Source organism: Salmo salar, chromosome 15, assembly GCF_965601325.2.
Source record: "Salmo salar chromosome 15, fSalSal1, whole genome shotgun sequence".
NCBI lineage: Eukaryota > Metazoa > Chordata > Actinopteri > Salmoniformes > Salmonidae > Salmo > Salmo salar.
In genome coordinates, this window is record NC_138305.1 from 75,237,035 (window position 1) to 75,252,979 (window position 15,945).

Here is a 15,945-nt window from a genome sequence, read left to right on the forward strand (position 1 = left end):
TACTGAGTTACAGTTCATATAAGGAAATCAGTCAATTTAAATAAATTATTTTGCCCCTAATCTATGGATTTCATATGACTGGAAATACAGATATGCATCTGTTGGTCATCGATACTTTTAAAAAAAAGTTAGGGCGTGGATCAGTAAACCAGTCGGTATCTGGTGTGATCACCTCATGCATGATATGTACATGTCGGGATAACTCTCATGTACATTCAGAAAGTATCCAGACACTTTCCCCATTTCCACATTTTGTTACATTACAGCCTTATTATAAAATGGATTAAATATTTTTTTCCCTCATCAATCTACACACAATACCCCATAATGACAAAGCAAAAACTGTTTTTTTCAAATGTCAAGGGGACTGAATGCTTTCCGAATGCACTGTATATATGGGTCATTCTATGAAAATGGTGGCTTTACGAAGAGCCAACTTTTACACATTTTATTTATTTAAAAAAAATCATAACTTATAGTCAGATAATAGTTAACCCCTTAACATTATATATCAACATAAATGACAGCATATTTTTTTATTTTTACTACATTACATAAAAAAATGCTTGTGCTGCCTTTTTCTCACTGGTTTTACCTATATTTTAGATGACAATTCAGGCTTTCTAGAATGTAATTTCAGTCTTTAATTTGCATATACAGTTGAAGTCGGAAGTTTACATACACTTAGGTTGGAGTCATTAAAGCTTGTTTTTCAACCACTCCACAAATTTCTTATTAAGAAACTATAGTTTTGGCAAGTCGGTTAGGACATCTACTTTGTGCATGACACAAGTAATTTTTCCAACAATTGTTTGCAGAGAGATTATTTCACTTATAATTCACTGTATCACAATTCCAGTGGGTCAGAAGTTTACATACACTAAGTTGACTGTGCCTTTAAACAGCTTGGAGAATTCCAGAAAATTATGTCATGGCTTTACATCATTTGAGTCAATTGGAGGTGTACCTGTGGATGTATTTCAAGGCCTACCTTCAAACTCAGTGCCTCTTTGCTTGACATCATGGAAAATCAAAAGAAATCAGACAAAAAAATGTAGACCTCCACAAGTCTGGTTCATCCTTGGGAGCAATTTCCAGATGCCTGAAGGTACCACGTTCATCTGTACAAACAATACGCAAGTATAAACACAAGGGGACCACGTGGCCGTCATACCGCTCAGAAAGCAGAAGCGTTCTGTCTCCTAGAGATGAACGTACTTTAGTGCGAAAAGTGCAAATCATCCCAGAACAACAGCAAAGGACCTTGTGAAGATGCTGGAGGAAACAGGTACAAAATTATCTATATCCACAGTAAAACGAGTCCTATATCGACATAATCTGAAAGGCCGCTCAGCACGGAAGAAGCCACTGCTCCAAAACCGCCATAAAAAAGCCAGACTACGGTTTGCAACTGCACATGGGGACAAAGATTGTACTTTTTGGAGAAATGTCCTCTGGTCTGATGAAACATAAATAGAACTGTTTGGCCATAATGATCATCGTTATGTTTGGAGGAGAAAGGGGGAGGCTTGCAAGCCGAAGAACTCCATCCCAACCGTGAAGCACAGGGGTGGCAGCATCATGTTGTGGGGGTGCTTTGCTGAAGGAGGGACTGGTGCACTTCACAAAATAGATGGCATCATGAGGGAGGAAAATTATGTGGCTATATTGAAGCAACATCTCAAGACATCAGTCAGGTGTCACGCCCTGGCCATAGAGAGGTTTTTGTTCTCTATTTTGGTTAGGCCAGGGTGTGACTAGGGTGGGCATTCTATGTCCTTTTTTCTATGTTTTGTATTTCTTTGTTTCTTTGGTATGGTTCTCAATCAGTGACAGCTGTATATCGTTGTCTCTGATTGGGAGCCATACTTAGGCAGCCTGTTTTCCTTTGGGTTTTGTGGGTGGTTGTTTTCTGTCTTGTGTTTTTCACCTGACAGAGCTGTGCGTTTTGTTCCACTTTGTTTTTTGAATCAGTGTTCAGATAAAATAAATACCATCATGAGCACTCAACACGCTGCGCCTTGGTCTACTCCCTTCGACGGCCGTTACATCAGGAAGTTAAAGCTTGGTCGCAAATTGGTCTTCCAAATGGACAATGACCCCAAGCATACTTCCAAATTTGTGCCAAAATGGCTTAAAGACAACAAAGTCAAGGAATTGGAGTGGCCATCACAAAGCCCTGACCTCAACCTATAGAACATTTGTGGGCAGAACTGAAAAAGCGTGTGTGAGCAAGGAGGCCTAGAAACCTGACTCAGTTACACCAGCTTTGTCAGGAGAAATGGGCCAAAATTCACACAACTTACTGTGGGAATCTTTTGGAAGGTTACCTGAAACGTTACACCAAAGTTAAACAATTTAAAGGCAATGCTACCAAATACTAATTGAGTGTATATAAACTTCTGACCCATTGGGAATTTGATGAAAGAAATAAAAGCTGAAATAAATACTTCTTTCTACTATTATTCTGACATTTCACATTCTTAAAATAAAGTGTTGATTCTACCTGACCAAAGACAGGGACTTTTACTTGGATTAAATGTCAGGAAATGTGAAAAGCTGAGTTTAAATGTATTTGGCTAAGGTGTATGTAAACTTCTGACTTCAACTGTATAATCAAAGACAGAAAAGGTTAATGATAATACTAAGAAATTGTTTGGATTAGTAATAATTGACTTTGAACACGTGTAAAGTTCTATTGTCTGACATTTTTCCATTTATACTATTGTTTTGCTGTTTGTAACATTAGAAATAATTGAGGTTGAGTCATCAAAAGTGAATGATCATATCCTTAAAATGTTTACTAATGAATGTAGCAACAGTTAGGTAGATACAAAAACCATATTCAATTAAATTGGGCTACTCTGATGCCAGAACACCAATATGCCATACAGTAACACCAGTGACACAATGTGAAACCAATGACAAACATAAGATTATTTCAAACAAATTTTATCAATTTATTAGCAACATTTTTAATTTCTGCTGCATCATGCCTTCTGCTCTGTGAGATGGTGCAGAAGGAGATAGGGAGCTCCTCTGCCACATAGAGGACACTTGCTTGTGTGACCCCCCGAAGTGAACTGACTGGATCTCTGAAGCATACTTGAAAGTGTAGTTCTCACTGAAGTCTATATGGATCAGGCAATCCCTGAGGGTCCGGTAGATGCTTTACTGCCATCTAATGTTGAACAGATGTCTCCTGAATTTAAAGAGTCTAGCTTGGAATTGGGTCACCAGCTCCTCCGTTATGGCTATATCCAGTGATTAAGCTGCTTTTCTCTTGTTCTTAATTTGCTCTGTTGTGCTCCATCTTCTCCAGACACCCCTGGGTGAGCGACACCTCTGTTAGATTGTTATTTGACCGGTGGTACAGTAGAGTGTTCACATTCTTGGCATTGATCATAGGCACATATCTTTGAATTGTTACAGACTGTGCTATCTGTCATCTCCTCCAGATTTCTGGAATGTGAAAGACCTAAGTTTGTGCATTTTCTCCTCCATAAACTGTAAGTTCTCATGAGTTTTGCACTGGCAAGAGTCTCGGTCTCTCCTTCGGTGTCACCACCCAAAATGGTCTCTCTCTGCAGAAGAAGGCATATGAAATGTTTTGGCCATGCTCAGAAAAAAATGTATTGTGGAGGTTTTTCCAGGAATCACAAGAGCCTCCTCTGTTTCTTAATTTTTCTTAGTGTTTTTCTTGCCAGGGGTTTGCCTGCTGACGTCATTACATTTACATTTTAGTCATTTAGCAGACGCTCTTATCCAGAGCGACTTACAGTAGTGAATGCATACATTTCATTTAATTACATGCATTTTTTTTTTTTTGTACTGGCCCCCCGTGGGAATCGAACCCACAACCCTGGTGTTGCAAACACCATCCTCTACCAACTGAGCCACAGGAAAGTCATCTCTTAGGTAGAACTGTCGTACAGCTCTCTTGTTTATTTCGGCCAAGCTTGTTTGTCGAGCTCTGCTTCGGGGCTTCCAGACTTTGTATGTGTCAAAAGAATTTTCTATCCTAATGATAATAATTAACAATCAATAAGCCTTGACTAATTCCCAAGGTTTGTAAGACAATGGGTTAATAATTAGGCATTTAAGGGTGGAATGATAAGAGAATTATCTAATAAAGGTAAATTAATCAATAATCCATTATTAATTAGTAGTTATGTAGCATGGATAATGAATAATTAATGTACTGAACGTTAGTCCCATAAGGTCTAGTAGAGGCCCGGGACAAAATGTGTGTGTGTGTGTGTGTTTTAGTGGGCCTAAGATAACAACAAGTAGACTGTGCTTGACCCGGCAGCTGAGGAACTTGAAGTAACTTAGAGGAGAAAGGGAGTGACCGTCAAGGTTTCCTAATCTCAGGGGAAAGCACAGACAGCGCTGGATAGTGATTAACAGTGGTGGGAAGTCAAGGGAGAGATACTGTTCACCTACTGTTTGTGTGTGTATGTGTGTGCATAGGTTATCTACTTTTGGTGTGGAGGTGTGGGCGTAAGCGGAGAGAGAGGATAAAATTAACTTCTTTGTTTATGTGGAGCGAAACGTTTTCTGAATAAACTGTACAGACCTTTTGCAGAAAGCTGAGTCCTTGCTTAATTATTAACCCATTGTCTTACAAACCTTGGGGATTAGTCAAAACTTATTGATTGTTAATTATTATCATTAGGATAGAAAATTCCTATGACAGTATGAAAAACCAATTCTCTGCTCACACAACTTTTTGAATTTGTATTTCTTTATCAGCTTTCCTGTCAGTATATTTACAAACCCCTGTTTGGCTTTGTCTGCTTTGTACTTTGCTCTTAGATCCCACAAGAGAGCATAGTGGAGGTATAGAGTTGTTCTAATTGATGAAGAGGCCGGGCAGCCTTGTAGAGTGCTTCTCGTCTTCGTTTTTGGACTGTCAAGGTCTTGATTTTTAGCCTGCAAACGGTGACAATGTTTTTGTGTTTGTGGTGTAGTCTTTTGTACTTTTCCAACTTCTCTTGCAACTCCTGACATTTTCTTCTGCCTATCTGTGCTTCTCTCCCGCGCACTATCCGCCCTTGGATTCGTTGTCTGTAAAGATGTAATATACAGTGGGGCAAAAAAGTATTTAGTCAGCAACCAATTGTGCAAGTTTTCCCACTTAAAAAGATGAGAGAGGCCTGTAATTTTCATCATAGGTACACTTCAACTATGACAGACAAAATGAGAAAAAAAATCCAGAAAATCACATTGTAGGATTTTTTATGAATTTATTTGCAAATTATGGTGGAAAATAAGTATTTGGTCACCTACAAACAAGCAAGATTTCTGGCTCTCACAGACCTGTAACTTCTTCTTTAAGAGGCTCCTCTGTCCTCCACTCGTTACCTGTATTAATGAGATAAACTTTTGTTATTGACCAAATACTTATTTTCCACCATAATTTGCAAATAAATTCATTAAAAATCCTACAATGTGATTTTCTGGAATTTTTTTTCTCATTTTGTCTGTCATAGTTGACGTGTACCTATGATGAAAATTACAGGCCTCTCTCATCTTTTTAAGTGGAAGAACTTGCACAATTGGTGGCTGACTAAATACTTTTTTGCCCCACTGTATAATTGTATTAGATTTTCAGTGTAATATGCATGCAACATAATACAAACATGAAATCCTACTCTGTCACGCCTATCCACAAAACTACGTAGCTTGTTAAAACAGTATATATCAATTCTCGTGCCATGTGACAAATATTGTGTAGGCCTACTTAAATGGATAATGCATCTGAATTACGAAATGCCACATTGGTTTCCTTACCGTGTAAGCAGTCTATGGACAAGGTATGACAGCAATCAATGCATTGGTTTTGTGCCGTAAATGCAAAATAATTAGCATTTGAAACAGTGGCCAGGTAAACAAAAGCAAGGCTTGCTGTCATACCTTGTCCATAGACTGCATACATGGTAAGGAAACCAATATGTAATTTGGGTGAACTATCCCTTTAAGTAACTCTGTAGATACAGAGTATATGTGTCTTCCTACAGACAGATTGTCTTAATTCTGACCTTGCAGTACTGGGTTCACTGTACTGCAACACTGTTGTTCCTGCTCGCAATCTCTGTTTTGCCTGTCTGACCCGCCATTTCCTTCACTCCAGTCTTTTTTCCCTTTCTGTGAGATCCATCACTCTCTTTCTTTTTTGACTCTCTAAATCCTTTAAGTAAGTCTGGTGTTTTTGTTTAAGGTAGGCTGCTCTGTGGTGTGGGTCAGCATCCCTGCGCTGTCTGTAGAGTCTTTGCTTTTCAGCAGCACCTAATTTCGCCATATCTAACAAAAGGAAAGCCATATTATGTGATTACAATATTGAAACAGTAATAAAATGCAAATAAGTATTTTTTTATATAATTGTTGGGGTTTTTATAAAACATTACGTTGAGAAAAAAGTTTGTGGTGTTATTGATTGTCACTGGCATTATCGTCATGTCACTGGTGTTACCAGCAAGAACAGAAACACCAGTGACAAGATGGCATATCTAAGATGGTGGCCACTGTAGCTCAAACCACACTTCTTAAATTGTAAATAAATCACTCATCATGCAATTTTATCAATAATTTTAATCCAATTTCCTTTCCCCTTACTATAAACTGTATAACACCAGTGACACATCTTAAGTCCTCGCATGAAATTACCAAGTTAATCATCAAATTGTTAACACATGAAGAGAGAGTGCACCATGTGCTTTTCAAAACAGTCCCATCTCCAATGAACCTTTGACCCAGGAAGAATTTGGCAAGGATGTTGCATTTTTTCAAGGTGGTGGTTTTTATGTATTTTAACACCAGTGACTTGAAATTGAGGGACAGCTATTACTTGTAAATTATTTGTAATATTTTAGTTTTTTAAGTTGTCCACTAAATAACTATAATACTTTCATTTGTATTATGACATTTAAAGAGGAAGAAAAATATATTTTTAAACAAAAAATATGTCACTATACCATCACTCCTGACCCGAGGGACAAGCCAATTTCATGGTACTGACCGTGCTCTACAATATATATAAACAATTGTTTGCAATATAACTGTCTTACATATGTTTTATTAATAATAAAACGTCAATAAAAAAAGTGTTTTTCCTGGTGAATAAGGCAGGGACAGGAAAGCCATCATTTAGTAGAATTACCCCTATCACTACTAAGCTATAGAGATGCATTCATTGTCATATTCTCTTGATGAAAAGTTATAATTCATGTTAAATCATGTTAGTTAAGCATTATATACTGAAGTACACATGTCTTCTGTCCAGTAAGTGGACAAGTTTAAAGACGTTCTTATTATTTAAGATCTGCATGGATTTTGTTTAGTTATATTTAGTCCTCTTTGGGGTTAAATGATAAAGAGACACATAAAACTCCCCTGTAAACCAAATGGTTATTATATAATGTATATCATTTTGCACTAGACTTCAGTATCCTGGGTCTGTGCAGATAAACGATATGTAAGCACGTTGTGTTATGTTACTTGAAAACATAACATGTCTCTACTTTCGGTATGTATTTTATTATTTATTACTATTGCGCATTGTACATATATTTAACTGTATTAAAAACTACAATACTGTGGTATATTACTCGTCCTATTAATTTCAACTATCCCTTGTTTTCTTTGTTGGTATGACTCGGCCTGTAGGCCATAACATAGCCCTGGACAAAGCGCCAAAATGTTATTTCATTTTACTTGGTAAGAAAACGTATTCGTACTGTATATATGCACGGAAGCGCTCTAATCAAGGTGCACCCATCAACTGTTACCCCAAAGTTTAAAGCTGCAAAGGTGCAACTGGTTGCTAGAATTCTAATAATTCGCCTAATTTCAGTTTATGTGATTGTACCATCTAAACCGCTGTGGAAATATATTTTCAATAACCAAAATATTGTATTTTCATCTGTTTGAAGCTGGTGTACAAAACCGAAAGTAAAAGACGCAAAAACTAAACTTAAGAACCGGAAACATAGAAATAGCCAACATAGAACAGATCAACTGCATCTTAGACTTGCTTTCAATTACAATGACATATCTATAACTCATTTATATTTGTATTTGGTTCGGTCTCCCAAAAAGAGCCATATTGCATCAGTTGGATTTGGATAGGCGCTTGGACAGACAGTCGTTGTGAGGAACAATCGCGCCCCTACAGACGACAAAAAAATCGTTGCGACCCATTAAATGGCATAGTCTCTGCCGCCCTCCCGCGGTCTTTTGTCGTGATGATTTGAACTGTATGTGCCAGTGACGCAAGTTCTTTAAACAGTTTAGCTAGCTTTTCCTGTAAAGGGTGACACTGACAGCTTCTCACGGAACTTATCATCTGTAGTGAGTTGTGGAAACTAGCTAACCTCCTAAATAAACATTTATATGTTCGTTCGTTCTGATCCACAGCAAAAACAGGTAACTTTTGAAATATAGTGCTTCCTTTGTATTCATTGTCAGTTTAACCTAAACAAACATGTTCGCATAAGCAGTAGAGATGACCAGGGATGTTCTCTTCATAAGTGCGTGAATTGGACCAGTTTCCTGTACTGCTAATTCAAAATGTAACAAGAAATGCATGGAGTCAAAAGTACATTATTTTCTTTAGGAATGTAGTGAAGTAAAAGTAAAAGTTGTCAAAAAATAAAATAGTAAAGTAAAGTACAGATACAAAAAAAACTTAAGTACTTAAGTATTTTTACTTAAGTACTTTACACCACTGATAATTTCTAGCTAGTATAGGCTACAATATAACTTCACCGGTAGGCTATTCCTTGAATTTTACGATCTGTCAAAACCATGTCCCTTGATCTTGCTAACCGGCTGCAATAGCATACTACCCGACTGAGTCTGCATATTGCTATCCTCACTGCACCAGGAGACTTGCGCCAAGACAAGCTCAACAAAGAGCCAGTCATCATTATCATCATGTCGGGAACACAATCGCAAGCCACAGCCTCCTCCCTCCAGATATGCAGGTAAGCGAAACGATGAGCTGTGTTAAGAAATGTAATTTATATGTTTCTGTATCTGTGACATATTGGATGAGATCCAACGAGTGTACTGTAGAGAGCAGTTCAACTACCGGTTTGCGTGCACATTTCAAAGCGGCCAGATAATCCGCCAAATAGATTTTGCTCTCGGTCTATTCCGGCAAATGTTGACTGCATAGAAGTCACATAAGGACGAGACAATCTAATAGGGAACAAATACTGGTATTCTTAATACAAAACGGCAGTGTGAGCCTCAAATTGTGCACGCGATCACATGTCGTGTGAGGACCTTTTCGACAATGATGCTTGGAAGTGATGACGAACCGGTACAAGATGCGTAGAGGCAAACAAGGACATCTTAAGGTCGTCCTGGGGCATTTGTAGTATATTTGCGAGACCCCTGTAAATCACACCACACAAGTAGGCCTAATACATAAATAAATAATTAAACTCCCAAATAACGTCTCGCTATTCAGTTTGAATGGGCAAACGTCAGACCAGTGTGTGCTGACTAGTATAATTGTAGCCGTTTTAAATCGTCTCCCAAACAGTTCCGGTTGTCGTAAAAAGTAAACAGAACAATAAAACATGGGCAGATAAATTATGCGCATTCCCGTCGGCGATAGTTTGGTTAATATTTGCATTGGCTTTTGTCGCAGCATTCATCTTATCAAATGCCTTTGCTGAGTCTTACAATGTAGTCTACAGCAGCGTCCATTTGCACTGCATTATGGTTCTGTATTATCATCCTCCTAAAGGTAGAGAGAAGCATTGCACCACACCAAGAGAGACAAAGGCATTGCTCAATATGAACATGTCCCATGAAGAAGAAAAAAGGCAAGACTAGCCTATACTTAACACTGATTGCTATAATGCTTTAATAGTTTGTTATAATCATTAATGTCTTATTATAAGGCTTATTATCTTATTATAAGGATACTAGTGTTATGTATTTCTATGCAGCAGTTACTCAAGCACCATAGCTGCTTGTTACTCAGTATCATTAGCTATAAAATGATAATACAACATTGTACGTAAGTTGTAGTAGGCTACATTGCTTTATGACTCTCACATACTAAAATAATTAATAATGTATTAAAATCATCTTGGTCCTACTCTGGAACATTCAGAGTAGGACCATTTGCAAAAGCGGAAATCCAACCAACTTCACCTCCCTTTCGGATCATAAACCAGGGTGGAGCAGATCCATGACATAGCAACACAGTAAATGAGAGTGAGTAGTTTCTAGACATGTACCGCCATATACGTTTATCATTAGCCAAGGCTCCTCCCCTGGCATTTGTTTACACTTGGGTCAGTCAATTTGGAGGGAAGCATTTTTACTGGATTGTATGGAACAAGCATGTCTGTGACTACTGCCAGGTAAGAGAGGACACTGCCATGTAGTGCTTAGAAAGTTCAAATTAAAACCTTAGAGTCGGTCTGATACTTTACAGGCAGCCAATGCAGCGAGGCTTAATCTGGAGTAATGTGATTGTACTTTCTTGTAATGTTGGTTAAAATGTGTCCGATAGTGATCGGTATAAGTTCTTATTTTAGGTACTTGACCAACCAGACCGTAGGGCATGACTACACAAAACCTTGCTCTCCCAGCTTGGGCCTTATCTGAATCAGATAAAATCTATTCTCTGTTGTCGATGACTTCACTAAGCTTAGACAATAGACTATTTGAAATCATTCAAATCATTTTAGCGTTTGCTGTAGTCTGCCTGGAGTGCCAGATGGGCAGGGTTTGAACTCTTGTGACTATTCTATTTGTTTCATTGTGCCAGGCAAACTCAATCAATCCCAGATAAAGTATTTTAAATGAGCGCTGGACACATAGCCGTACAGGCTGACACTTTATATTAAGTTCATCTTGTGCCTGTGTAACACTGTAATTACTCTAGTAAAAACCTTGTATTCACACGCTGTTGTATGCACTGTTTTGATTCAAATGATGAGACAATGCTTTTTGTGACCCTTGTGTCAGCAGATGACACCAGTGTAAGGTTGTAAGATATTTTAGGGCAGGGGTTCCTAAACATTAGACATGGCAAAATGTATGGAATTGCAAGAACATTTGCTTTAAAACAGACCAATTTTCTCTGCACCCCATGACAAAATGTGTAGAATTGCAGGAAATAAGCTTTACAATCGGTATAATGTTCTCGCTGCCATCAAGAGGCATTTTACATTTACTGTACTTTTCACATCATTTGTCAATAACGAACATCTCAAAATACTCTGGATACATTCAGTAACATAATAATATTCATAGAAACCTTGGAGTAGGTGCAAGATAAGAAAAAAGGATGACGAGGGTTTGAGTGAGAGGTCTAACTGGTGTCTCCAAGTGGCCAACCACCTCTCCAAACTGCACAGTTACTAAGTCATTTCAATGCACTTTTTTGACTCAATGAAAGAGCCTTCAACTATAAGGTGCTTTTTTGAGCTCTCCTAGCTTTGCCATTGAGGAACTGAAGCAAGCACACTTGTAGTTCCCACCATCACACAATTGCTGTTGTTTTTTACGCAATCCAAAAACGTTCCATTATAAATCACAATCCGGGTCAGATGTGCATCATTTGAAAGCTTAGTCTATTGCAACATGACTAGCTAAGTTATAAAATACGATCTTAGTGTTAGGATTTCAAAAGGCACTTCAGAGTAACAGATTGTGTCACGTCCTGACCATAGTAAGATGTGAATTTCTATGGTAGAGTAGGTCAGGGCGTGACAGGGGGTGTTTTGTGTTTTTCTATGTTTTCTATTTCTATGTTTAAGTTCTAGTTTTTCTATTTGTATGTTGTTGTTTTTTGGGTTGATCTCCAATTGGAGGCAGCTGGTTCTCGTTACCTCTGATTGGAGATCATATTTAAGTAGGGGTTTTTCTTCCTGGGTTTTGTGGGTGATTATATTTGTGAGTAGTGTTTGTTACTCCTCTGCGTCATGGTTTGTTATTTTGTAGATTTCAGTTATTTGGTGTATTGCATAGTTTTCACGGATTAAATAAATATGTGGAACGAAACACACGCTGCATTTTGGTCCGATCCTTTCGACAGCTGTGACCGATTGTAACTTCAGTGCTCATAGAATGGAGTCATGAGTGCATTCAAGTGTGTTCCACAGCTAATTGTCTTCACAATACAACGAACATGAGCTCATTCTGTTCAGGACAAGCCAGGGAATAACACGTCATCCTTGTAACTGTGGATCAAGCATAGCGATCATAAACATTGATACTGTAAATTACATTCGTTTTCAAAAATGGAAATGTGAAGTGCACATTTGGACTCATGGGTGTGTGGTTTGCTTCTATGACATCAAAGCGGTATTTATTATAATCCTCAACGTCTCTTCTTTCAGAACACATCGATTCCTCTCGATTTACAGCGTTTCCCTCACTCAGACAAAAGCAAATGTAGCAAAACCGATGTCAAAGCTGATGTGCATACCTATATTATGTAGGTACATGATGTAATGACGGCAAGTAAAATTTGGCGCTACACGTGCAACACAGCCTTCCTAAACTAGCCCACAATGTCTGTTGTGTTGATCGAGCAGTCAACAAGTCGAGCAGTCATTTGAAAGAGTAAGAAAATTTCAGCGAGACAACTCAAAGGCAAATCCATTAACGCCAAGATAATGGAATTCATTGTCCTTGACAATCAACCATTCTCTGTCGTGGGTGATGTTGGCTTTCGCCGACTGGTCGAGCACCGGTGCACATGTTGCCCTACCGGAATTACACAGTAATAGCGTCATTACTATTAGCTTCACGACATACTATGGAACGCCGTTTGGGTCTTTGTGTCAAAAAAGATATGCTTTTAATTTGACACGTCAAATAACAGTTCTATTATAGAATGTTGTGTGTCCTGAATTTGCACATGTAAGCCAGGTGCCACCACTACTATCAGTTGCACTGTCAAAGCTGTACAACAGTCTGCAAATTTGCAAACACCGGTCACGAACGATGTGTTTACAATACCGCGTTGGTAATAAAGCATTGTGTTCTACCGCAACTTCTGGGGTAGCTAGATTTAGCTTGGTACCTAGCTAGCACCAATACAACCAACATGAAAACAATGACCAGTAGAAACTGCTGTCATTTTCATTATTCTTAGCAATGATTTAGGAATCCTTGTGAGTAAGTATTAGCTAGGTAGCCACTTGTTGTTCGCCTACTGAAATTGAACTTCAGTTCATGAAAATAAATACCCTATGTCTTTTCAAAAGGCGGTTGATTGTAGGCAGGCTGATGGATGCCACATTGGCGAAGGTGTCATAGTTGTCCTCAATGACCTGTTTTATTTTTGTCAGCCCTATATCATTCCTAGCCCTCACCATTTCCACCACTTCCCGCTCCTGCACATGGCCACCACCATGGAGTCTTCTGTCATTCTGAGGGTAGAAAAGAGTATGGTCAATCTGTCATTAGAATCTAATCAAAATCAAATCAAATGTTATTTGTCACATGCGCCGAATACAACCTTACAGTGAAATGCTTACATACAAGCCCTTAACCAACAATGCAGTTTTAGGGAAAATACGTGTTAAGTAAAAAATAGATAAGTAAAAAATAAGAAATAAAAGTAACAAATAATTAAAGAGTAGCAGTAAAATAACAATAGCGAGGCTATATACAGGGGGTACCGGTACACAGTCAATGAGCGGGGGCACTGGTTAGTCGAGGTAATATGTACATGTAGGTAGAGTTAAAGTGACTATGCATAGATAATAAACAGAGAATAGCAGCAGAGTAAAAGAGGGGGGACAATGCAACCTGTCTGGGTAGACATTTGATTAGCTGTTCAGGAGTCTTATGGCTTGGGGGTAGAAGCTGTTGAGAAGTCTTTTGGACCTAGACTTGGCACTCCAGTACCGCTTGCCGTGCGGTAGCAGAGAGAACAGTCTATGACTAGGGTGGCTGGAGTCTTCGTCAATTTTTAGGACCTTTCTCTGACACCGCCTGGTATAGAGGTCCTGGATGGCAGGAAGCTTGGCCCCAGTGATGTACTTGGCCGTACGCACTACCCTCTGTAGTGCCTTGCGGTTTAAGGCCGAGCAGTTGCCATACCAGGCAGTGATGCAACCAGTCAGGATGCTCTCAATGGTGCAGCTGTAGAACTTTTTGAGGATCTGAGGACCCATGCCAAATCTTTTGAGTCTCCTGAGGGGGAATAGGTTTTGTCATGCCCTCTTCACAACTGTCTTGGTGTGCTTGGACCATGATAGTTTCTTGGTGATGTGGACACCAAGGAACTTGAAGCTCTCAACCTGCTCCACTACAGCCCCGTCGATGAGAATGGGGGCGTGCTTGGTTCTCCTTTTCCTGTAGTCCACAATCATCTCCTTCATCTTGATGACGTTGAGGGACAGGTTTTTGTCCTGGCACCACCCGGCCAGGTCTCTGACCTCCTCCCTATAGGCTGTCTCATCATTGTCAGTGATCAGGCCTACCACTGTTGTGTCATCAGCAAACTTAATGATGGTGTTGGAGCCGTGCCTGGCCGTGCATTCATGAGTGAACAGGGAGTACAGTAGGGGACTAAGCATGCACCCCTGAAGGGCCCCCGTGTTGAGGATCAACGTGGCGGATATGTTGTTACCTGCCCATAACCACCTGGAGGCGGCCAGTCAGGAAGTCCAGGATCCAGTTGTAGATGGAGGTGTTTAGTCCCAGGGTCCTTAGCTTAGTGATGAGCTTTGAGGGCACTATGCTGTTGAACGCTGAGCTGTAGTCAATGAACAGCATTCTCACATAGGTGTTCCTTTTGTCCAGGTCGGAAAGGGCAGTGTGGAGTGCAATAGAGATTCCATCATCTGTGGATCTGTTGGGGCGGTATGCAAATTGGGGTGTGTCTAGGATTTCTGGGATAATGGTGTTGATGTGGGCCATGACCAGCCTTTCAAAGCACTTCATGGCTACAGACGTGAGTTCTATGGGTCGGTAGTCATTTAGGCAGGTTACCTTAGTGTGCTTGGGCACAGAGACTATGGTGGTCTGCTTGAAACATGTTGGTATTACAAACTCAGACAGGGAGAGGTTGAAAATGTCAGTGAAGACACTTTCCAGTTGGTCAGCGCATGCTCGGAGTACACGTCCTGCGAATCCGTTTGGCCCTGCGGGTCTGTGAATGTTGACCTGTTTAAAGGTCTTACTCACATCGGCTTTGGAGAGCGTGATCACACAGTCGTCCGGAACAGCTGATGCTCTCATGCATGTTTCAGTGTTACTTGCCTCGAAGCGAGCACAGAAGTAATTTAGCTCATCTGGTAGGCTTGTGTCACTGGGCAGTTCGGGGCTGTGCTTCCCTTTGTAGTCTGTAATAGTTTGCAAGCCCTGCCACATCCGACGAGCATTGGAGCCGGTGTAGTACGATTTAATCTTAGTCCTGTATTGACGCTTTGCCTGTTTGATGGTTCGTCGGAGGGCATAGCGGGATTTCTTATAAGCTTCTGGGTTCGAGTCCCGCTCCTTAAAAGTGGCAGCTCTACCCTTTAGCTCAGTGCGGATGTTGCCTGGCTTCTGGTTGGGGTATGTATGTACAGTCACTGTGGGCACGACATCATCGATGGACTTATGATGAAGCCAGTGACTGATGTGGTGTACTGCTCAATGCCATCAGAAGAATCCTGGAACATATCCCAGTCTGTGCTAGCAAAACACTCCTGTAGCTTAGCATCTTCTTCATATGACCACTCTTTTATTGACCGAGTCACTGGTGCTTCCTACTTTAGTTTTTGCTTGTAAGCAGGAATCAGGAGGATATAATTATGGATAGTTATGGTCAAATTTGCCAAATAGAGGGTGAGGGAGAGCTTTGTATGTGTCTCTGTGTGTGGAGTAAAGGTGGTCTCGTGTTTTTTCCCCTCTGCCTGCACATTTAATATGCTGGTAGAAATGAGGTAAAACAGATTTAAGTTTCCCTGCATT

At 39.8% G+C, this 15,945-nt stretch overlaps 1 protein-coding gene across 6 annotated transcripts in view; it reads left to right on the top strand.

Moving 5' to 3' along the window:
- The first annotated feature begins 8,281 nt into the window (after nucleotides 1-8,281).
- Nucleotides 8,282-15,945, top strand: part of acot7 (acyl-CoA thioesterase 7) — a 69,215-nt gene continuing 61,551 nt past the window's right edge. For 2 of the 6 annotated variants that reach the window (XM_045696016.2, XM_045696018.2), the window contains exons 1-2: nucleotides 8,290-8,427; nucleotides 8,888-8,987. In XM_045696016.2, the coding sequence (XP_045551972.1) occupies nucleotides 8,938-8,987 (50 nt within the window). In that variant the 5' untranslated portion in view covers nucleotides 8,290-8,427; nucleotides 8,888-8,937. Of the gene's footprint in view, nucleotides 8,428-8,841; nucleotides 8,988-10,273; nucleotides 10,386-15,945 lie in introns of those variants that run through there. The other 4 variants (XM_045696014.1, XM_045696015.2, XM_045696017.2 and 1 more) reach the window with 4 other exon arrangements.